This window comes from Hoplias malabaricus, chromosome 11 (assembly GCF_029633855.1).
Source record: "Hoplias malabaricus isolate fHopMal1 chromosome 11, fHopMal1.hap1, whole genome shotgun sequence".
In the NCBI taxonomy this organism is placed as follows: domain Eukaryota; kingdom Metazoa; phylum Chordata; class Actinopteri; order Characiformes; family Erythrinidae; genus Hoplias; species Hoplias malabaricus.
This window is the reverse complement of record NC_089810.1, coordinates 37219414-37242415: the sequence shown is the minus strand read 5'-3', so window position 1 is coordinate 37242415 and position 23002 is coordinate 37219414. Positions and strand designations below refer to the sequence as shown.

At 40.6% G+C, this 23002-nt stretch overlaps 1 protein-coding gene across 1 annotated transcript; it reads right to left on the bottom strand.

The window, feature by feature from the left end:
• Positions 1 to 205: 205 nt before the first annotated feature.
• LOC136709346 (P2Y purinoceptor 3) lies at positions 206 to 21994 on the bottom strand. The gene is made up of 2 exons (XM_066684490.1): positions 21897 to 21994; positions 206 to 1201 (listed from the first exon to the last, which is right to left on the bottom strand). The coding sequence occupies exon 2, from the start codon at positions 1172 to 1174 to the stop codon at positions 206 to 208; it is 969 nt and encodes a 322-aa protein (XP_066540587.1). The 5' UTR covers positions 1175 to 1201; positions 21897 to 21994.
• Between the last annotated feature and the right edge of the window lie 1008 nt (positions 21995 to 23002).

The following is a 23002-nucleotide window of genomic DNA, read 5'->3' as shown; positions in this document are numbered from 1 at the left end:
AGCACTTGTGTGACCTCAGGTGACCCCTGGATCTTAACCATGACTTGACGAATTTGTTCTTATGTGTCCTTATTGCATCCTTCTGAGTTTTGGTGTTCGATATAAAGAGCTGAAGGGATGAACTATGCCCCCTGATGTAGAAAAAGCAGATTTGGAAATAAACAGAGGGGTAAATCCCAGTAGCCCCTCGTGTAGCAGCACTGTTTTATCTGATCTTCTCTCTCAGAGTGGTGATCTTGTGTATGATGCAGCGAGTGCCTTGTTTGAATTTGGATTGAGTGAAGTAGAAGAGGATGGGGTCCAGGACACTGTTCATGCTGGCAAAGGGCCTGGTGCTCTTGTAGACTATGGACAAGAAGTTCCTGAGCTCACAGGGGGCCGAGGGCATGGTCCGGACTAGGAGGTACAGAGTTTTAGTGATGTGGAAGGGCAGGAAGCTGATTGCGAACACTAGCACCACAATGACGATCATTTTGACTGCTTTGCTCTTCTTTTCTGCAGCCGCTGCTCCTCTGGCTTCTGTTGCACGGCAGAGGACTCGCGCCATGCTGCAGTAAAGTCCCACTAATATCAGGAAGGGGATCAAGAAGCCCAAACAGGTTAGGGCTAATCCATACGGAAAATACTGCGAGGAGCGCTCCGGAGTGCTGAGGTCATAGCAAACTGTTCTGTTTCTCTGGATCCCAGTGGATGCAAATTCAAACGTTGGTGCCACTAAGAGAGCCACGGTTATCCAGACACAAGCACACACTACCCAGGCTATTCTTTTGCCCCCCTTTTTAGGCCACTGAGCTAAAGTGTGGCAAATGCCCAGGTAGCGCTGGAAGCTAATGCACGTGAGGAAAAAAATGCTACCATGGAGGTTGCAGTAAAACTGGAAGCGAACCAGTCGGCAGGTGAAGTCTCCAAACGGCCAGTAATCCCAGCTGGCGTAGTTAAAGATGAGCAACGGCAGCGAGCAGACGTACAGGAAGTCGGTCACCGCCAGGTTCAGCATGTATATGTTATTACGACTCAGGGAGCGGCGGCTACGCCATATCCTCAAGATCACTGCGAAGTTCAGAGGCAGACCAACGATAAACACAACTCCGTACACCAGGGGCAAGAGGACACGTTTAAAGTCCTCATTGTAGGTGCAGGAAGGAAGAACGGCAGGAAGAGAAACGTTGTCCATCTGCGCAGAGATTCGCTGCTTCACATTCTGAAAGGAGAATTGGAGGAGAGAAAGAGTTAATCATGGACTCTCAGCCTAACAGCAACACACACATGCACTAAACGGTCAGCTCCAGTGACCATACAGGATCACTGTTTCTCTGCATACTTTCTTACCCCCATTTCACCCTGTTCTTCAATGGTCAGGACCTTCATAAAACCACGGGGCGGTGGATCATTCTCAGCGCTGCAGCAGTATGAGTGGATCAGACACAGCAGTGCTGCTAGAGTTTTTAAACACTGTTTCCACTCACTGCCCACTCCTACTTCATTGGTCCACCTTGTAAACATAAATTCATAGACAGTAGCTTGTCTTTCGCTGCACAGTTTGTGTTGTTCATCCTCTTGTCTTTCATCAGTGACACAGGACGCTGTCGGCTGGATGGTGTTGGTTTGCAGGACTGTTCTCAGTCCAGCAGTGACACTGATGTGTTTAAAAACTCCAGCAGCGACACTGATGTGTTTAAAAACTCCAGCAGCACTGCTGTGTCTGATCCACTCTGATCCAGCACTCATATCATTTCTGCTCTGTGGGGGTCCTGACCGTTAAAGAACAGGGTGCAATGGGGACAAGAAAGTATGCAGGAAACAGTTGGACCACAGTGTGTAATTGCAGAACTACAAAGTGCCCCTCTATGGTCAGTGGAGCTGATGAAAAGGACAATGAGCAGACAGTGGGTGTTCAGTCCACAATTTAAAATACAAATGTAAAGGGCCTACATGTCCTCAGATGCATTACTTGTCCATTCGGATTCTTTTCCTAAACCTATTAATGAGCTGACGGATGAAAAGGAACCGATCCCTGTGGCTTTTAATCTAATCCAAGGATCTGGTCGCTGATTTCTGCAAGAAATCTGAAGGGTAATTGAGCTTGGCTTGGACACCAGGGCTCTGGACACGGACGTGGCCATAAATCACACTAATTACACGCTGAACCAGCTAAACATGCTCTAATTCCTTATGTGTTTCAATTAGCTCAAAGCCAGCAACCCACAGCCTGTCCCAATGGATCTGTGTGTGTGTGTGTGTGTTGGGGGGGGGGTGTATTTGTATTCCCACAAGTGGTGTAGTTAGGCCATAACATGTCTAATTACGTGCACAGGGTCCATAACATAAACACATTAATTACAGATTTTACACAGAGGTTTAGACTTGTTTCCTTGTCTCCATTTGCTCCAGTAAACGCTGTGTGAAGCCCAGACTGTTCTGAGAGCCATTTAATAACACATTCGTATCATTTTTAAACATTTCACAAAGAATAAGAACAGCCAAGACATTTAAAGAGCGGACGTTGACACAAAAATTGATAACAAAATGTTAATCTCCATAAAACAATTGGAGGTCTATGTAATTAATGAAATAAATGAAATGTTTGTGTTTCCAAGTGTGTGTGTGTGAGGAAGTGTTTAAAGTGTGTCAGGAAGTGTCAGAATTGAGGATTGCTTCCTGTAGAGACTGTAGTCTGATTAAAAGCATCCAGAAATATGTCCATATTCCAAACAGGAAACTGAGCCTGTTCTGTAACCTTAGAGAAGACACAGAGAGAACATTCTGATTTATTCTGACTCAAACCCCCCATAACCACTGCTTAATTCTGTGTCTGAACTAAAAAAAACAAAGTCGTGGACAGTGTGTGAAATTGTTGATTGTAGAGAAACTTTTAAACTCATATTTCCTTACAGTAGTGGTGAATGGAACCAGACGTCTCCATGACTACAACATAAATACAGCACTTTACAATTTCACACCAAACCCACATGAGTTTGTTTACATTTTAATAACTGGTGGAATACCCCATTGGGCAGAGCCTTTGCATAATCGCAATACACATATTCAGCCACTAGAGGGCTATAGGTGTATGTCGAATTCCATTGAGTGATCGTCATGTCCGTGTCAGTTTGTACATCGATGGTCAGTCATAGACTAAACCGCCATCTTATTAGTGGCTTTTAATGACAATGTTATCATAAACACACCTCACAGACCCTATATACATACATTATATATTATAAATATGAATGTAAATGAAGTAGAAAGCAATGCGTTACAAAACCATTTCCACCCTGTATTTAAAGTAAACAATACCACTGTCATAAAATGGCGGGCACACCACTGACTGTAGACCACCGCTGGTGCACCATCGAACCCCTCAGATTACTGTCCTGTACCGGATATAACTCAGTTATAATCTCCACAAACAGATTTTACATTCACAGAGACTTTTATTCTGGAAAACAAACTAATACAAATATTACCAACAACTATGAGAGATATAATAATGAGTATAAGACTGATATAAAATGATTAAAAATGCTGGATTAAAATGATTTACTAATCTTATTTATAAAAAAATAACAAAAAGAACTTAATGAAGAAAAAAAATCTAAATTGGACTGTGAATGGAAAAGTGCTAAAATGTGGCATTTTGTCTAAAATTCTGTTTAATCAGCAGCGGTCCGCTCAGAAAACGCTGTGCAAAACATTAGTGGACCTCCAACTTTGCCCTCAGTGGAACAACAGTGGTCCGCCGTCTCCTTGCTCTCAGGGATATTTAAATTATTCAAACTGAGACTTTTTTTTTTTTCAAAAACTATACACCTACTTTGAATTTTATGCCAAAAAAATCTTGCATGGGGCACAAAATACAGGTAAAATTATGTGAGGCTATAAAAACTAATTAGGTTAACTGGCAAAAGGTCAGTAGTGTCACACCTTTATATAAGGGAGAGAGTTCTTGGCAAATGAACCAATCACACGTCTGCTATTTCGGCATGACATGTAGCAGGAGGCAGTTTTTGATTCATGTCGACCAGAGCCAGGGCCCATACAAAATGATACATGGAAGTGCGTACATACGGCTGTACAGAGAGCCAATCAGAATGCAGCTGGCAGAATCCTGACAATGCGGCCTGATTAGTAGAGGTGGGCGATACCGGGAATTTTGGTATCGATCCGATACCAAGTAAATACAGGGCCAGATACCGATACTGATACCGATAGTCTACCACTGGGGGGGGAGGGGGGGCGTTCTACTCTTCACAATGTGACGGAGCAATAACCAAAGAGTCACACACAGACTTTAGCGGGAGTGGAACTTGGCTTGAGTATTTACACGAGTATTGATCAATACCAATACCAGCGCTGGTATCGATATTTGGATCGATCCGCCCACCTCTACTGATTAGTGCACTAAATGTTTCCGTCAACATACTGCCATCCAGACCTCGTGTGACCTTCAGCGTGATAAACTAGTATTTGGTGTGTTATGGAATTCAAGACTCTATAACAGAGCCTCTGTTAGAACACAGCTCCACTTCTGTACAACCCAGTGCTGGGGACATGGGATACCTGGCACTAGGCTCATGTGCAGCTGTTCCAGAGCATCTCATCTCATTTCAGTATAACAGTAGAGGTGTTTCTGAAGAGCTGGGGAAGTAGTACAGCTTGAAATGTTGCTTGTGTAGACAAGGTAGAAAGAATGAATATGACAAACCCACACCTCTGTCATTGTTCAGTGACAGATTCATACTTTTATTTGAATGAACTCCCCCTTACACAGAAAAGAGGAAATAGAGTAGACATTCACATCTGGGCTTGATTCCTGAGCTCACTCTAACTACAAACATCTTTTTACTGACATTCCAGCGAACAGCTCAGAGTGTAAAATAATAACTCAGAGACATGCACAGATTACACAACTCTGCCCTCTTTTTGCCCACATTGGTGCGTAATGGCATTTACACACACTGACACACATTTTCTGGCTCAGCGCAAGCTCTCGTTAATCTTCTGGATTCGGCAGAAGTCTGGACTTGTTTGTGGGTAGGAAGTTGGTCATGCCTAAAGCTCAGAAACCGTGACAATTTCCACTCTTATTACGTTTATAATACACGGTCGTTTCCAAAATAGGAACTAGGAGGAAAAAATCGTGTTAATTTCAATGGAAGTCAATGCAAATAGTAATTCATTGAGCAATTTTCACACACTGTGAAGGACACCTGCTGCATTCAAATGATGCAGTAAAGTGAAAATCGGCAAAAATGGAGATACATGTTTTGGTTTGGACAGCGACGTTATGTAAAGTGAAGTAAGGAGACAAAATACAGTAAAAAATACATTTTATGTCCAGCAACATATGGACAACCTCTAATCTTCTGGCAAGGCCTTGCATCCTGCTGTCAGGATGCAATGTCATTTAGGTGTAGGATGATCACACTATGTTGAACGGAGCTCCATCCTCAATGCACCGCCAAAAGGAAGGAAACTTTTTACTTTCATGCCACTACAGTAAAAACCCATGGCTCTTTATTAACCAAGCTCTGCCAGACTGTTTGTCCTGCCTCCAAGTACCACAGTGTAATCAGCGTTTGGTTTGTTCCATACAGTCCCGCCTCTTTTTTTGGGCAATTTCAAGATGGTGAAAAATTGCCCCAGAATCCTCTCATAAACTCTTACGTTAAAGCTCTTTTATTCGAGCTGCAGAGCCTTCAGTACCTTCTCAGTTGGTTGGTACTTTTCGTAATATTCAGGTTGAGGTGTGTTCCAAATGACTGTATTCCCTACGTTGCTCACTATTTAGTGAAGTATATAGCGAATAGGGCACTGATTACTTTTAGGCACAATCCTGTACAGACACCCGATAAAGCTGGTTTCTCTTCAAAATATCGGTGAGGGGAACTCAATGACTATTTGTTTGTTTATGACCACAGCTGATTGTTGATTTTTCACTTTAGAGGCAAATTATCATTATTAAAGAAGACCTTTATAATGAACTCCTGGATAATGCTCTCTCCACAAACACAGTATGTAGATAAAGAGAAAGCTCTATGAATCTAATGGTTACTGGTGGTATTTTCTTCATGAGGTGACCATATAAATAAAACTCTTCAATGTTAGAAGAACGTCACCGTCTAGTTAGATTCCTGATTAATTTGTACAGTGCATTGTGCCAACTGTCTTCATGGCTAGCTCTTAATTTGTCCAGTGAACAAGTCACAACAACTGACCCCCCCCCCGCCCCTGAGAGATGTGAGTGGCAGGAACTGCCACTGTGTGGTAATGACGATTATATAAACGTTATTTATACAGCTGTGTCAGCAATGTGTCCATCATAAAATAGCTTCATTGGATGGAACGATGTACCATCAAGAATCATCAAACCTGTATCCACTGTAATGACAGTTCACTGTGAAACAGAACCAGAAACTTAAACTTAATTATTCATTCATTATATCATAACGTTAAATCAACTCAGCTCTTCTGTGAATGAGTGACAGCTCAGTCACAGAAACACGTAGTTCCTGAGAACTGTTTTCTTTTCCATTTAGGGAGCACATAAAAGGGCTTCAACCCCTTCTGGTTGTTTGTTGAGGCTTTTAGGGCAACCTGGTACACAGCCAATATTTCAAGTTAAACTAGCTGTCACTTTGAAGTAATAATATATTCTACAAATCGACTTAAGAGTTCCTTGGAAAACAGCTTGCCAACTTCCTTCTCCAACCGTCTTATACTTCAGAACTGCAGATTTGGAGCTGTGTGTTACTATAAAAGGAATGAAGAACAACAGAGATAAGAGCAGGAACTTTGGTGTCATTGACACTCATCATTAATATCTCCTATAAAATATGGGAAAATGTGAATAACACATTAGACAATAAGCCTTTGAAATAAAGGCAGATTTATGTCTAAGTCAGCTAAGTTAATTATGGTCTCATGCGACACACACACACACACACACACACTTTTGGACAGACCACCCAGCATGTGTTTTCCAATTGTGGGAAGAAACCAGAACACCAGAAGGAAACCCACACAGACCCAGGGGGAACACACCAAACCCCTCACAGAGAGTGACCCAAGGTGGGATTTAAACCCATGGCCCTAAGACCCTGGAGCTGAGTAACAATGACGCTACCTGTTGTGCCACAGTGCTGCTCCCATATTTACATAAACATTGTAGACTGTGTCCTGTGAAGCAAAAACTATGGCTGACTTTAAATGTGAAAATACCATTCAACTGAAGGTAATTAAATTAATTTCAGCTGCACAATGTACAGTGCCACGTGACTCCTCCTAAAATCAGCTGCAGTTCTAAGCATGCTCCCTGAGACAGGGCCCTATCAGGGCTCACATGAGTTGCCAGGTTGAGAAAACTGAACCTACACGAATGAGCGTAGGTTTTGGACATTCATAGCTAAAAACAATGTGCCACAATCAACCCGTTAACACAGAAAAGTGTACATCATTTCACTAAACCATCTTCCAACGCTAGCGAGAGGTAATCAAGTGAACGAACCTCTGTCGTTTTTACTGTATTTACCAGCTTCGTATTTGCCTTTCCATTTCCACCTTAAATGATTCACTGGAAAAGGCAGATGTTATCTTCCTTATTGATTTTCCACTTCCACATTCAATGTCATTTTAGGTGGCACTTATTTACAGCTTTTATATTCAAACATCTAGTACCACCTTCTTTGAGTCCGTTTATGAGGCTAAATTTGGCTTCTGATTTCAACCTTAAACGGATTCCACCTTAAACAAGTGACTATGTGAGACTCAAGATTATTCCTTATCTTGTTTTAATTAAAAACACACAAACCATGGAGTTTACACAGTTAAACATTACACATCTGCATCTGTATTTTTTTAAGTTTTTCATGCTGTGTTTCTCTGCTATTGTGTTTCACACCTGGCAACCCGGGGATTCGCAATGTGTGGGATCCAAGCAAAAACAGTTGTGCTCTGGAACAACACTTCTCAAAGTAGAACATACTGGCTGTAGCGCTGCTAGACCATGTCAAAAATAATCATCTCCAAAACATATATTTGGTATGGAGAAGGAAAAAACTTACTTTCAGTGGAAGTCACAAGTAATTTTGGAGCATTTCTAATGGTCCATTCATCATGAAGGACATTAGCTGTGTTCAGATACAAACTAACAAAGTGAAAACAGACAAAAATGGAGGTACCTGTATTTCTTTGAACAGTGAGGAAATAAACAAATGCCTGAAAGCGTGGATGCTGGTCCAATATAACAAAGTTAAGATACTTTACTAAGTAAAGAGTAAAGAGACCAGATTTATGATCTGCTCCAGTCATCAAAGGCTCTGCTCCTAGACTAGTCCTTAGCTCTGAATATGAGAAATTCTGAACTGTGTTTTCATGAATAAACGAGACATAAATTTATATCATATTTATAATATCCATTCCTTTTAAATCTGTTTAGATGAAATAAATAACATAATGGAGTGTGTTAAAAGTGTGTGAAGTAACTCTGGAGCAATTTCTTATTATCTACATAATTTTAAAGAATAAATATAATAGTAAATCACCAAATAACAGGCAATTGTATAAAGAACTGGAAAGGGTTTTAAATAGTGCTCCTAACCTTGCTCTGAGGCTGAGCTCTGACTGATCTGTACAGCTGCAGACAGAGAGTTTATGGTTGAAGGGCAAACACTGATTATCAACCAGCATCCGCAACATTATATTTATCAGTGGGGCCTGGACCAACTGTTTTGACTGTGCCATCACTAAACAAGTGAGCTTCCATTTTATGCTGCAACTTTAAGTGTTGAATGTTGCCTGAACAACTCTGATCAAATAACACTATTTATTGATTTTTTTCCTCTCCAACTTAGTCATCAATTCCACTCATTAACGCAGTGAACCAGACAGTCGACTGAAGCCTTTAGAACTACAGTCCTTTAACAGCTAAAGCCTCAGTAAGTATCAGTGTCCTGATGATACCACCTCTGCACCAATGTCAGTCTAAGTAAGGCTTTTAAAAAGATTTTAAAACACTCACACCTACGGACACTTTTGAGTCGCCAATCCACCTACCAACGTGTGGTTTTGGACTGTGGGAGGAAACCAGAGCACACAGAGGAAACCCACGCAGACACAGGGAGAACACACCACACTCCTCACAGACAGTCACCCGGAGGAAACCCACACAGACACAGGGAGAACACACCACACTCCTCACAGACAGTCACCCGGAGGAAACCCACGCAGACACAAGGAGAACACACCACACTCCTCACAGACAGTCACCTGGAGGAAACCCACACGGACACAGGGAGAACACACCACACTCCTCACAGACAGTCACCCGGAGGAAACCCACACAGACACAGAGAGAACACACCACACTCCTCACAGACAGTCACCCGGAGGAAACCCATGCAGACACAGAGAGAACACACCACACTCCTCACAGACAGTCACCCGGAGGAAACCCATGCAGACACAGGGAGAACACACCACACTCCTCACAGTCACCCACAGTGGGAATCGAACCCACAACCTCCAGGTCCCTGGAGCTGTGTGACCTGCACCACTGTGCCGCCCACTGAAAATAAAATAATAACATAAAATGTTTATGTTTTAGAATAAGACTACACTTATAAAGGTTTAACACATTTATTAGATAGAAAGAGCAACAGGGACCTATTTGCCAAAAAGTGAACCTACGTCCATCTACAGTTAAATCTCAGATCTTGCAGAATACTGACCTTATGTTGTCTTCTCCATCAGTCGACATTAAGCCTGTTGGCTTTAGCACATATTTGTTAGTAGATTTAACCATTTAATGGATTGACCACCAACAGAGTGTCTTTTTACAGATTAATGATTCACACTACATTCATCTTCTCAGGTCTGAGTTCAGTCTTTACCTTGATATTTTCAGTAAGTTCTGACAGTTATTAGAGAAAAAAGAGGTCACTGTCACCCTTTCTATCTCTGTGTTACAAATGATTATTATGACTTTAAATGTGTTTACAAACTAATAAATAAGCAGTAACCCTTTATAAAGTCTAGTCTTATTTTAAGGCGCTACCAAACAAAGCAACATAAATCAAATGGAGAGGAAGTTAAACTGAGAAAAAAAAAGGTTCTTTTTCTTGCTGAGGTTTGAACATTGGGAAACAAACATAAAAATGTCGACTGCAAATATTTTATGTTTTACTCCGATATATAAACCCTGCCAAATGATAAGAGATCTCCAACCTTCTGCACACCATAACCACGGCAATGGGTCTGGGTATGAAACCTGGATCGATGTGTGATTCTGCTGAATTTTTGCCCTGTGCCAGAACACACAAGACAGTTTACACTTACATGATTCTGTTTTATAGCATATGAGCACTGGGGTATGTCCAGGTTTACCTTCTTCACCGAGTTATGTTTGACTGTCCCTGTGACTTAAAAAGAAGCAAGTAAAACGGGTTCAGTCGTTGAAGAGCAGGTATTGTTTACGAATTATAATAACTGACTGTACATATCTCAAGTGTTGGGTCCATTACCCACACAGTGCCACTTCATATTGGTAGAAATTACCTGTTTATTTTTTTAATTATTTTTTTGTGATGTCACAAAAACGTTTCTTTATATCTGTTCTATTATATCTATTCAGCCTGCAGTTAGCATTTATAGCAGCAGGTTTTTACATTGCAATGTAAGAAGAATCGGCTAATTTAAGCCACACCCATTTTTACAAGCCCAGTTTTATTACCTCCATAGAAAAGCATTACCATTAAATGTGATGCTTTAAGGAAGCTGCACATAGGCCTCTGGTCACATTGCTCCATACCATGCTTCAGCTAGTAGGATATTAAGCCCTGCCACAGAATAGTGTTTTATGAAGTAAAGACGCTCCACTAATGTTTACCAAACTGAATACTACGGCTGTGTTGTATAATTAATAATAAATAAATAAATCTTTATTGTGATAATAGAGATATTCTGATTGTTTATGTAATTATGTCACAGAGTTACACATAATATGGCATATGTCCATTATGCGAGTCACTTCCGCAAGCAAAAAGTACTACAGATGCTGCTGTGTGGGGTAAGAGCCTGTAACAACAAAACTGGGAAACTAATCTGTTTCATCACCTCAAGCAGAACCACTCGCTTCAGAAGGAGGAAAGTCAAAAATGCCACGAAGAGCTCAACAAACATGAGCTCCAACCCAAGCAGAGGGACACCGACTCAGAACAGCATCCATTTTCTATGTATTTTGTTATTTACTGTGAAGCTTTAAGGCTGTTTTGGGGTATTTGTGTTAGTGTTGCACGGTGTAACGATACTAGAAAAGTATCTCAATACTTTATACGTCATTAAAAACGGGACCATAACCCATATTATTATTTTAAGAAGTGTTTGAAAAGTAGAGTGGTATTTCCAACAAGTGCCACAGGGGGCAGTGTGCGTCCGCAGCGCTTTGCCTCCTCTCCCTCCCTTGATTTTGTCGCTAGTTTTAGCGACTTTTCAGACCTTCTAGCGAGTTATTTAAAAAAACAAAATACCCGTCTAGCACCAGCGAATTTCTGTACAAACCTTGGCTACTTTTTATAGAAGAGAACAGCCTGCAGCACAAGTCGTTAGAACACCGGGGCTGACCGTGAGCTGGAGAGACGGCTCTCCCTCCCTTTGACACCATAATTGACTGACACATTTAAATGTATTCAAATAGTAAGCGCGTCTTATGAATGTATGACAGCGGTAGGGTGACCAGACGTCCTTTTTTACCCGGACACGTCCTCTTTTTTAGACTTAAGAAAATGTCCGGGATTTTGTTTTTCTAGAGCTTACATAGAACTTCGAGAAGTTTCGTTCACAAACTAGTCCCGCCCTCTCCTACTCCGATTGGTTCGCTTGAGTGAGAAGGGGGCGTGGTGAAGTAGCCTAAAATCTTCTGATTGGACGGTCTGACTGTAGAGCTACCGTTATTGGTCGATAACCTTCTCTGTAAACATTTAATTGGTCAGTCTGCACGTCAGTAGTCCTTGTTTACGTCAGGCAAAGCTCATGTACCTACCCTCATCTCGAGCAGCTATGCCGACACTTAAATGTAAGTTCTCGGATGAATTAAAAAAGAAATTCCCATGTTTTGTGTACCAAATAAAGATGTAAAGGACCTAAAAGCCCACATAGGTTCAGCTAAACATACAACGGCAGCGAGGGGCGTGACCTCATCACCCACCCCCCAATCCCAAGACATGTCCTCTTTTTCACCATCTCAGATCAGGTCACCCTAGACATGGAGGCGAAAGCGCTATTGTAAACAGAAATGGCGAAACGTCACATGTGACGTCACAATTAACAAGCAGATACCAGCGATTTTGAGCTTGTAGAGAAAGTACATTGCTTTTCCAAATGCTCCAGGTTTTTGCGATGGTATCATTTCGGTATCGGTATTGTGATATTTAGGCAGGTATCGTATCGAAAGTCATAATTTTGGTATCGTGACAACACTAATTTGTATACATTTGCTGTTCATATGCAGGCACTGCACTTAAGAAATATACAATCACTACAGTCAATATACGATGAAATATAATAACGTAGGATACTCAACCACTTCTCATTTCCTGCTTGTGAGGGGTACACAAAAGGCCCCTAGCACTAGGCTGTGGAACAGTGGAACAATGTTTTTAAGAGTGATCAAACTCCATCCAATACTTGTAGGTTGAGTTGGAGTGGTTATTCATGCAGCAATTAACTACCTGACATCACTAATCTTTATATGATTAGTGCAGTAATATCCTCGTAGCAATACTACCTAATGTTAAGTTATTTTGCATAATGTAGTTGCTGCCTTTGTGATAAGGCTGTGGAATTTAGGGGTTCAGTGCTCTTTAGGGGTTCATGTGTGTTGTGATATTCTCTCCAATGGTGACATACTAATGTGAAAATGAAACATATGAACACTCAAATTCAGCTTCAGCTATCACCTTATATGGGCTGCGATATCGCAGAACTTCCCCATTAATAGACGTCAACAACATAAGAGCTCAAACTATTAGAGGATCTAGAACTTGAAACACATTCTATAAGGCAGGGCCTCTATGGACAGCATCTGTCTGAAATGTGACCAGAGAAGAAATAAAAATAAGAAGATGGTAATAAATAGAGTTAAAGTTTTGAAAGTTTCCTCTGTGAGTCAGAAATGTATGGTCTATAAGTTAAGTCTTTAACAAGTGTTCCTTGTTTTCACAAACTAAGACAATCTCATAAAACAGATCATAGGCCAAGTTCAAAATGCACACGTTGGTAGGTTGATTGGCGACTCAAAAGTGTCTGTAATTGTGTGTGTGTGTGTGTGTTGCCCTGTGAAGGACTGGCGCCCCCTCCAGGGTGTATTCCCGCCTTGCGCCCAATGATTCCAGGTAGGCTCTGGACCCACCGTGACCCTGAACTGGATAAGGGTTACAGATAATGAATGAATGAATGATATTAACAACAAATTTTGATAAGAGTAATTTAGAAAAAGCTTGGAGCACAACAGAATATTGCAGAAATACTGGAGCAGAGGTGGATATTGCAGAAAGGCTTTATTGCACAATACAATTTTACTGAAAGGCCTTGGAGTACAAGAGAATGTTGCAGAAATGCTTTGGAGAACAGGAGAGTATTGCAGTGAAGCTTGGAGGACAGGAAAATGCTGCTGACGTACTGCTTCCCACTGCTCAGAAGTGATTTCAAAAAGAGAAATGGCTGAAAATGATTTTAACCGGACACTTCTGACAGGCCAAAGATCGTCACAAACAGTCTGGAGAAAAAGTTCATCAGGACAATATTCTGCTCAGGGTCCTGGTTTAAACTAATCAGAGAATATCCAGGATTTGGTGTAACACAGAATAAAGAGATAAAACTTTGGTTTAAACACTTTAAAACTATTTATAAATTCAACATTAAGATGTTTGAAAGAGAAAATTGACTAAACTGCTGCCTTTAATGCAGAAGAGTTCCCCATTTATGCAACCACACACACTTCTGTATGTCTCTAGGGATAAGGGCATGTGCTAAACACATGTAAATCACATTGTACAAAGAAGAGAGTCCCTGGGCAAGACTCCTAACACGGCATGTAAATAAAACTGTGACACGATACAAACTGAAAGTGGTTGACAAATGTGTCTGGCATATGCTGTAATGGTAAAGAGAAATGCTCCCAAAATAAATGTATTTTTGCACAGGATTGTATATTTTTTATTTTATTTTAACAAACTAATCTCCCACCCTCCGGTTTTGGGGAAAACACTTCCAAATCATATTCTACATGGATTTCTGCTTCCAAAATTAGTGGCAGATACAGTCATGTGAAAAAGTTAGGACACTCCATGATAATATTTGCCTTTTTGAACATATTTAAACATATAAATATTCAAGCTTCATTTGAAGTTATAAAATGTAATGAATAAAAAAAAAGTCAGCACGCCCTGTTCCCTAATAGCCCCTATTTCCCCCTTTCCCGAAATAACCTCAATTACATGTTTCCTGTAACCATCTACGTCTCTGACATCAACTGGGAGGTGGTTTTCCCATCCCTCCATGTAGAATTCCTTGAGCTGTGTGATATTTGTGGAGTCTCTTGAATGCACAGATCACCCCACAGTAGGATTACAATCTGATTTGGCCATTTCAGAACTCTCCATTTCTTAGTTTTGAGCCATTCCTTGTGAATTTACACAGTGAGTGATTTGGCTCATGGTCATGTGCCATGGTCCATGTCCACTTCAGCTTCAGGTTTTGGAAAGATAGTCTCACATTTTCCTCAAGCACCCTCCGATACAATGAAGGATTCATAGTAGATTATATGATGGAGAGCTTGTCAGGCCCCTGCTGCAGCAATGCAGCCCCAAACCATTACATTTCCACCTCCCTGTTTCACGGTTGGGCGGCACGGTGGCTCCAGGGACCTGGAGGTTGTGGGTTTAAGTCCCACTCAGGGTGACTTTCTGTGAGGAGTGTGGTGTGTTCTCCCTGTGTCTGTGTGGGTTTCCTCCAGGTGACTGTCTGTGAGGAGTGTGATGTGTTCTCCCTGTGTCTGCGTGGGTTTCCTCCGGGTAACTGTCTTTGAAGAGTGTGGTGTGTTCTCCCTGTGTCCGCGTGGGTTTCCTCTGGGTGACTGTCTGTGAGGAGTGTGGTGTGTTCTCCCTGTGTCTGCGTTGGTTTCCTCTGGGTGACTGTCTGTGAGGAGTGTGGTGTGTTCTCCCTGTGTCTGTGTGGGTTTCCTCCGGGTGACTGTCTGTGAGGAGTGTGGTGTGTTCTCCCTGTGTCTGCGTGGGTTTCCTCCGGGTGACTGTCTGTGAGGAGTGTGGTGTGTTCTCCCTGTGTCTGCGTGGGTTTCCTCCGGGTGACTGTCTGTGAGGAGCGTGGTGTGTTCTTGCATTTGTTCATTACATTTTACAACTTAATATCCATATATTACAAGTAATATCTTCAGTTTTTTTTGTTTAGTTAAATAAGCTCCATCTCTCAGTACTGTTCAAATGAAGCTCATATGTCCATATGTTTAGAAATGTTCAAAAAGACTTTTTCACATGACAGTTTATCCACTTACAAAGAAAAACAGCAGCTAATCAACTGACTCTGATAAAAAATAAGTAAATAAATAAATAAAAGACAGTCATGGTCATCTGAAAAATGAGCCCAAGGTCTGCATGTTTTTGTCAACGCAATTTCATAGTCTGTTTCTACTCAGTGACCTTAGTTTTAGATCCGACCTGGTGAACACTGGAAAACAAGCCAAGATATCGTCGCTTTCCAATGAAAATATGTATCTCCAAATTTAGTAAATATAGAGGAGAAGGGAAAAAATCTTCTTAACTTTCAATGGAAGTCAACGTGAAAAGATTTTCCTCCAAGTGATTCTGGAGCTTTGTTATTGACCTCTTGTTACACAGTCTGAAGAACAACTGCTGTGCTCAAATGATGTAGTAAACTTAAACTTGGCAAAAATGGAGATACGCGTTTTCCACTAGACAGCGACAATATGTACTGAGGCGGTGACATAAACTGTGTCTCGGTTCTTAGTGAGCTGTGTACATATGCAGCATTTGGCCATGTAAACTGTTATTTTATTTTTATTTACTTTAGTTGTGTTTGTGCTTGGTAGATTGAGGTTATTAGCTGATTAGCGTGCTAGCTGGCTCTGCTAGCATTATTTGAGCTACCTGATTGAATAGCAAATAGCATTTTGACTTGTACTAAAAGGTTGTTTTGCTGAACATTAAAAACGGAGTAGCATTAGCAGGAGTTGAGAATCATCACTTATTTTTAATTACATTATATATTTCATTTTAATTCAAATCCTGCTTAACAGAGCTGTCTTTGTAGTGAGCACAGAGCCAAACAACCCTTGCCTTGTGTACTTCATTCAGCACAGAATCAGAACTGCAAACACACGTTTTTCATCAGTGAAATATCAAACAGCAATATAAAAGTTAAAATATCTTTGTATAAAAGCATATAAAACATCTTGTAAATGTTGGTTATGCTGCAGTGCATCAGTATGTGTGGAAAAATAATATTAACTAGGCTAATAATAATTGTTTTGAAATTATATATTGCCTAGGAATATGTTATGGTACAATTCATATTTTATATTTGGGGCACTTTTATAGTGAACCTTTAAATTCACTTTAGACCTTTTCTGCTTTGGTTATGCAAACTGGTGTATTATGAATATCCCAAGCTCTGTTGAATTACAACTGCTCCAGAGAATGCAAGAGTTCCACTGCTCCACATCCCAAGCTTTGTTTTCCATGTACACTATTTTATTAATGTACCATATATTAGCCAAAATGAGTTATTATAAGGGTTGTCTTCAAATTCATGGATATATCATCTGAATACATCTGTAGACACTGCATTGCTAACCTAATGGACTCCCTAATGGAAATTGAAAGACTTTTACTGGAGATGAACAATGGCTGTGTACATTGTTTTTTAAATCACAAATCCACTAGACGCCACTAAATAAACAAAGCATTGAGTTTCTGTAAATTTAAGGCTTTGGTGTTCTGATGAAACCTGTTTGTGATCTTTGTTGTAAACACGAACATAAAAACATGTCACAAAGACAAGAGATGCAACACAAGGCAGAAATGCAGCAGATATTTTTGGGGTTTGACAAATCGAGATGGATTTTTTGGAGTTTGGGAAATCTGCAATAACCAATTGTTTCTTCGTGTGTAGCACTGAACCTTTTGGAATGATCTAGATTTCTGCAGCTAAATATCACTCTTCAGTAACAAACCACTGATGAAAAAGTGGTTAAAAGTGTGGGTCTTAGTAATATATAAACTGAATCTAATCTGAATAACAGCCCACTTCAGTCACAACAATCACATCCTACACTCTTAATTATTATCAAACTAACTCAGACTACATGATTTATAACAGAGGAAGGGTCCTTTTGTAACCTGCAGAGAAGCAATGTTCTGACCTGGTTAGATGTGTAACCTGGTGAACTAGTACTACACACTACACTAAAATGTCTGGAAAGACTGGAGCGATATTTTTCTCATGAAACTGATCCCATTAAAATGTTACTGGTTGATTTCACTGCCACTTTTTAATTATGTTTGCAGGTAACCGAACACGTAAGGCCTTAGGTTCAGCTCCTAAACTTCTAACCAATGTCTCGCTTGGCTGAATGTAAACAAACACCACCTGAAACACAAATTGAAAATCATGTGATTCAAAAATGTAACCTGTTTATTTCCAAAATTTAAGTGCAAAACTGGAGTATCGTTACACCTTTCAACATGTTTTTAAGTCAATTTCCAATGTATTAATTAAAATAGTATCTTGTTTTTTTTCTTTGCTTTTGTAGGTTCTTTACCAACATAAAAAAAACCAACCAACCAAGTTTTAATTAATTGTTTGGAGCCGTAGTTCATTTGTGGACTCATTATTATTTACAAACATTATTTTAGAGTTTATTTTAAAGGATAATATTGTACAAATATTTAAGACTCTTCTCTTAGTAGCTCAGAAAAATCACTAAAATTATAAAAATGAAAATAAATATTATTACAATAAGTGGTAATTTTAAGCAAGTCATTGTTTTCACTTAATACTTTTCAAACTTCTCATAGAGGCCAAGTATTTTTTGTGTTTATCGTTCAGTGTTTGATTAATCTGATCAATCCTGTATTAAGTTAAAGCATGTTTTGTTGGCTGGGAACATTGAGGAGAAATTGAGATACTAATTTATTCTTTAAAAACTCTTACATTTCTTGCTACATTGTACATATACAATGTTGCTCTGCTATCTTCTCCATTTATTTACAAGATAAAAGAATTTAAAATGTACTTTGATGCCTTAGACGTTACTTCAGTGCTTGTAATGCCATAAATAAAAGATGTTATCAAATGTAAAAGAGGCCTGCAGGGTCTCAGATGCCATCTCTCTGGTTGTAAAGCACTGAATGAGTACAAAACGACCGAGGAATGACAACAATGTGCTGAAAAACATGAGAAGATTTCAAACCCTTGTTGTGATCTTTGTAAAAATAATACAGAGGAGTGGTACAGACATAAAGGAGCAGTCGTTTTTACCAAATTTGATTATAAAAAGGATTATTCGTTGTTGTTTTCTTTATTTCTATACAGTGAAACTCAAGTGAGATCAGACATCAAAACTCAATTTGCCAAACAAATTAGATTGGTCTTTATATAGCACCATGGATCCAGCTACATCTGAACTAGCTAGGATCAACTGGACAACAAACTTCCTCATTCTGAGTAGTCATTACATTTTCTCTGGTTTAAACCATTTGTTCAATTGAGATCCCAAAGCAATAGCAGAGGCAGAGCGATGTCAGAAATGACGACTTAAGGCAAATCAGAACTGTGAGATTTGTTGTGTTTCCCAAATTCCATAACACATTACCCACAAAAACCAAGGCCAAAACACCTGATCCAGTCAGTAGAGGATTTCTGAAGACGTTACAGATGGAGTAAGTGATTTGTTTGAAAAACGATGTTGTTACATTTCTTGAAACACGCTTTACATCCCATACGCAATCAGTAAATCACCCACAAGACCGTAAAATCCACTCAGACATGGCTTACCTGAGTGTCTACCATATCTTCCTCAGAGCCACTCATATCATGCTGCATGCATTCACTGAGACTCCACACATCCCTGATCCCTGAAGACTGGGGGCAGAGTGTAAATATAACACTAAGAAATCAAGTGGAAGCACCTGATTTTAAGTCCTTCACTATTTAAGGTGGAAACAAACACGAGCTCTCTAATAGCTGCAGGATTTAAGGTGGATTTAAGGTAAATATAACACTAAGAAATCAAGTAGAAGCACTTGATTTTAAGTCCTTCGCTATTTAAGGTGGAAACAAACACAAACTCTCTAATAGCTGCAGGATTTAAGGTGGAAATTGTGCAGCAGTTTCATCAAGGCACCTGTAACTGCTTCACTGTTTTAACGCGAACAAGTCAGTGCTGTGATTGAATGAATAAAGCGGCTTCATTTAATGTGGAACTGAAAATTCAAACTTAACTAAGCACTTGAAAGTAACTACTTCACTTTTTATGAAGGAATGGAATAGTAAGAGTGTATTGGCGTATTGGGGGGAGGGGGGTTTAAACAAGTACAGTGTGAAACAGTACAGTATTTGTATGTGTTTTCTTTCCACTTTTCTATACAACAACAAACTGAGTACATCACAGTCCATCTCTGTGTGAATGAGACATGAAGTAGGTGGGTGGTGTTTAAATGTGAGGTGTTGTGCTCCTCTCTCTGTGTGACTTATCAAGCCATGTGCGGGTTCGTAATTGAGGGGAGTGGCTTTGGAAGCAGGGATGAATCTAGGGTTTGGGATTTTTTGATTGGATTTCTCCAAAAACTGGCTTCAAATACATATTTAGGGCAGATATTGTTCTGGCTAGCTATCATTGGAACAGAACTGGGGTATCTGAACCCTACCTTTTCTAGCTTAAACACATCTGATTCAACAGGAAGTGAATGTAGGACCGAACATCTGCTCATACCACAGAAGAAAAACATGTGACATGAGAATGCTCTTCAGAAATAGACACTTGAGTGGAAGGTTAACACATTACTGGCCAGTTGCTCTTCACAGTTTTAAACTGACGGCTGAGGGAGGCACATCACCCGTTGGTTCATGACTGGTTGATAAATATTGGTTATACACGATCAATACATGTCCCACGCTATTGGACACCCCCGGAACTACAGGTCTTAACCATCATCTTGCCGTCTTCTTCAAGAACTTACTGGACACTCCATCTGCAGAAGCACGAAGCCTTGGTCCCTCATCAGATCTTAAACCCTGACGCTGGCATACACAGCCAAACATTGCCCTACCCCTCTGTACAAGATGGCAATGGTAAAATCCCTGTGGAGCCCTTTGAGCTTTAAATACAGCTCAGCTAGACTCTCCATCCTTAAAGATGTGTGGACATTTTCCTGTCCTTTCATCTAAGTGCTGGAACAAATTTCCCCTAGGGATCCCAATATCAGAGTCGCTTGCTGTCTTCCAGCACAGACTGAAGTTTCATTTCTTTCAAGAGAGTATTTAAATCAATCTTTATCTTGCACGTACGATTATAGTCATGCCATACTTCAGTTGATATTCAGGAAAAGTGTAGCATATGAGCATTGTGTGTCTATCCATATTAAATTCTGTTTTGGGCTGTATCTATGCTTCTATGTATCTTTTGGATTCTAGCCTTATAGAAACTAGCTACCAGCAAAGCATCTTTGCAAGTCATCCATCCATTCATTATCTGTAAACGCATATCCAATTCAGGTTTGCGGTGGGTCCAGAGCCTACCTGGAAACATTGGGCGCAAGGCTGGAATACACCCTGGAGGGGGCGCCAGTCCTTCACAGGGCAACACAGACACACACACATTCACTCACACCTACGGTCACTTTTGAGTCGCCAATCAACCTACCAACGTGTGTTTTTGGACTGTGGGAGGAAACCGGAGCACCCGGAGGAAACCCACGCAGACACAGGGAGAACACACCACACTCCTCACAGACAGTCACCCGGAGGAAACCAACGCAGACACAGGGAGAACACACCACACTCCTCACAGACAGTCACCCGGAGGAAACCCACGCAGACACAGGGAGAACACACCACACTTTTCACAGACAGTCACCCGGAGGAAACCAACACAGACACAGAGAGAACACACCACACTCCTCACAGACAGTCGCCCGGAGGAAACCCACACAGACACAGAGAGAAGTGCCTTAAATATAATGTAGGTGTATATGTCTATACATTTGGTCAAACTTTTTCCTTCACGATAAGATTGCTTGTCCAAAAAAGAAACAAACGTGTTTTAGTTACACACATCTACAACTAAACTGCTTCTGTGTGAATATATTGCTGATTCCTAAATCAATTCCAGACAAAATAAGTGAAGTGTAAGATGAAGCAGATGAACAGAAATCAATGTAAACTGATCATATCGACTACAATTTTTAATATTCAGATTTGAATCATGTTTTACAGTTAAAAATACAATTAATTATAAAAATGGGCACTTTAATCTCAATAAGTACTGATAATATTAGTTAGTGATTTGGGGGCAAAGGGCTCATTTAAATTAAAGGATGTTTAAAAAAAATTAATACCGGAAGGTGTCATTATCGGCCAAATCTCAAGGAAACAATATCGGTACCGGTTTTATGGAAAGCGGTAGTTTGCCACAGTCGCTATCATTTTACATGCCCTCCGTAACCCACAGGTCAGTTGTTTCAGTGCAAAATAAACATGGACACTTTGTTTTTGTTGGACTTATAAACTAAAATATATGTCAACATTAAACCCATGTCTCTGTTTACTGAGTTGTTCCGTTTGAATGAATGTAAATTAGCACTTACCTTGTTTCTCTGCCGTTTGTAGTAAAAAACGATGTTTAATGTGTTAGTTAAACATCATTTAAACAAAGTACAATCTGGGTGGGACCTGGCTGAATCATTAAAGGAGAATTTTAATGATTTATTCCTGAACTGTAATCCACAAAATTCCCCCGGAGCTCCTCGCGCTGTTTGACCACGCGCACAGGCAGGCGCTCGTACAGTGGAGCTGACCTCTCGAGAGATAAAAATAAACAGCGCAGATAAACCTGTCCCAGTCAGAACAAAAGCCCAGAATCCACAGTTCACACACAAAAAGAGCAAAGCTCACTCCTTAACGTTTCTCCGGCGACTGCGGCTGAAGTGAGCGGATCAGAAACACTCACACTCAGCGCCTCAGGGTGTAAGGGAGCGTCTAAAAAGTGCGCAAAGACATTTTCACCACTCACCTCTGAAAAAAATAACACCCCTCCTCCTTTTACAAGTTTTAAAGTAGCAGTCTGTATTACTGACTCAAAGCGTGTGAAATGGGAACTACAATACAGATTCAAAACAGAGGAGAGAGATTTCTGTCTCCTCCCTCTCGTCCCCAGACTTGAAGCTTGACCAGGTGCCCAGTTTGAGGAAAACTGCTCATACACGAACAAACAAGAGATGGGTTTAAGAACTGTGGAAACTAATAACTAAAAAGAATTGTGTTCATCATTTCACTAAAACATCAACACTAAAGAAAGGACCAAAAAAATCGAAATCCATTTTGTGTCTGCGTGGGTTTCCTCCGGGTGACTGTCTTTGAGGAGTGTGGTGTGTTTTTCCTGTGTCTGCAAGGGTTTCCTCTGGGTGACTGTCTGTGAGGAGTGTGGTGTGTTTTTCCTGTGTCTGCGTGGGTTTCCTCTGGGTAACTGTCTTTGAGGAGTGTGGTGTGTTCTCCCTGTGTCTGCGTGGGTTTCCTCCGGGTAACTGTCTTTGAGGAGTGTGGTGTGTTCTCTCTGTGTCTGCGTGGGTTTCCTCCAGGTGACTGTCTGTGAGGAGTCTGGTGTGTTCTCTCTGTGTCTGCGTGGGTTTCCTCCGGGTGACTGTCTGTGAGGAGTGTGGTGTGTTCTCTCTGTGTCTGCGTGGGTTTCCTCCGG

What these genes read in the sequence shown, in the direction of transcription:
- LOC136709346 (XM_066684490.1), bottom strand. Translation starts at nt 1,174, where the DNA reads ATGGACAACGTTTCTCTTCCTGCCGTTCTTCCTTCCTGCACCTACAAT.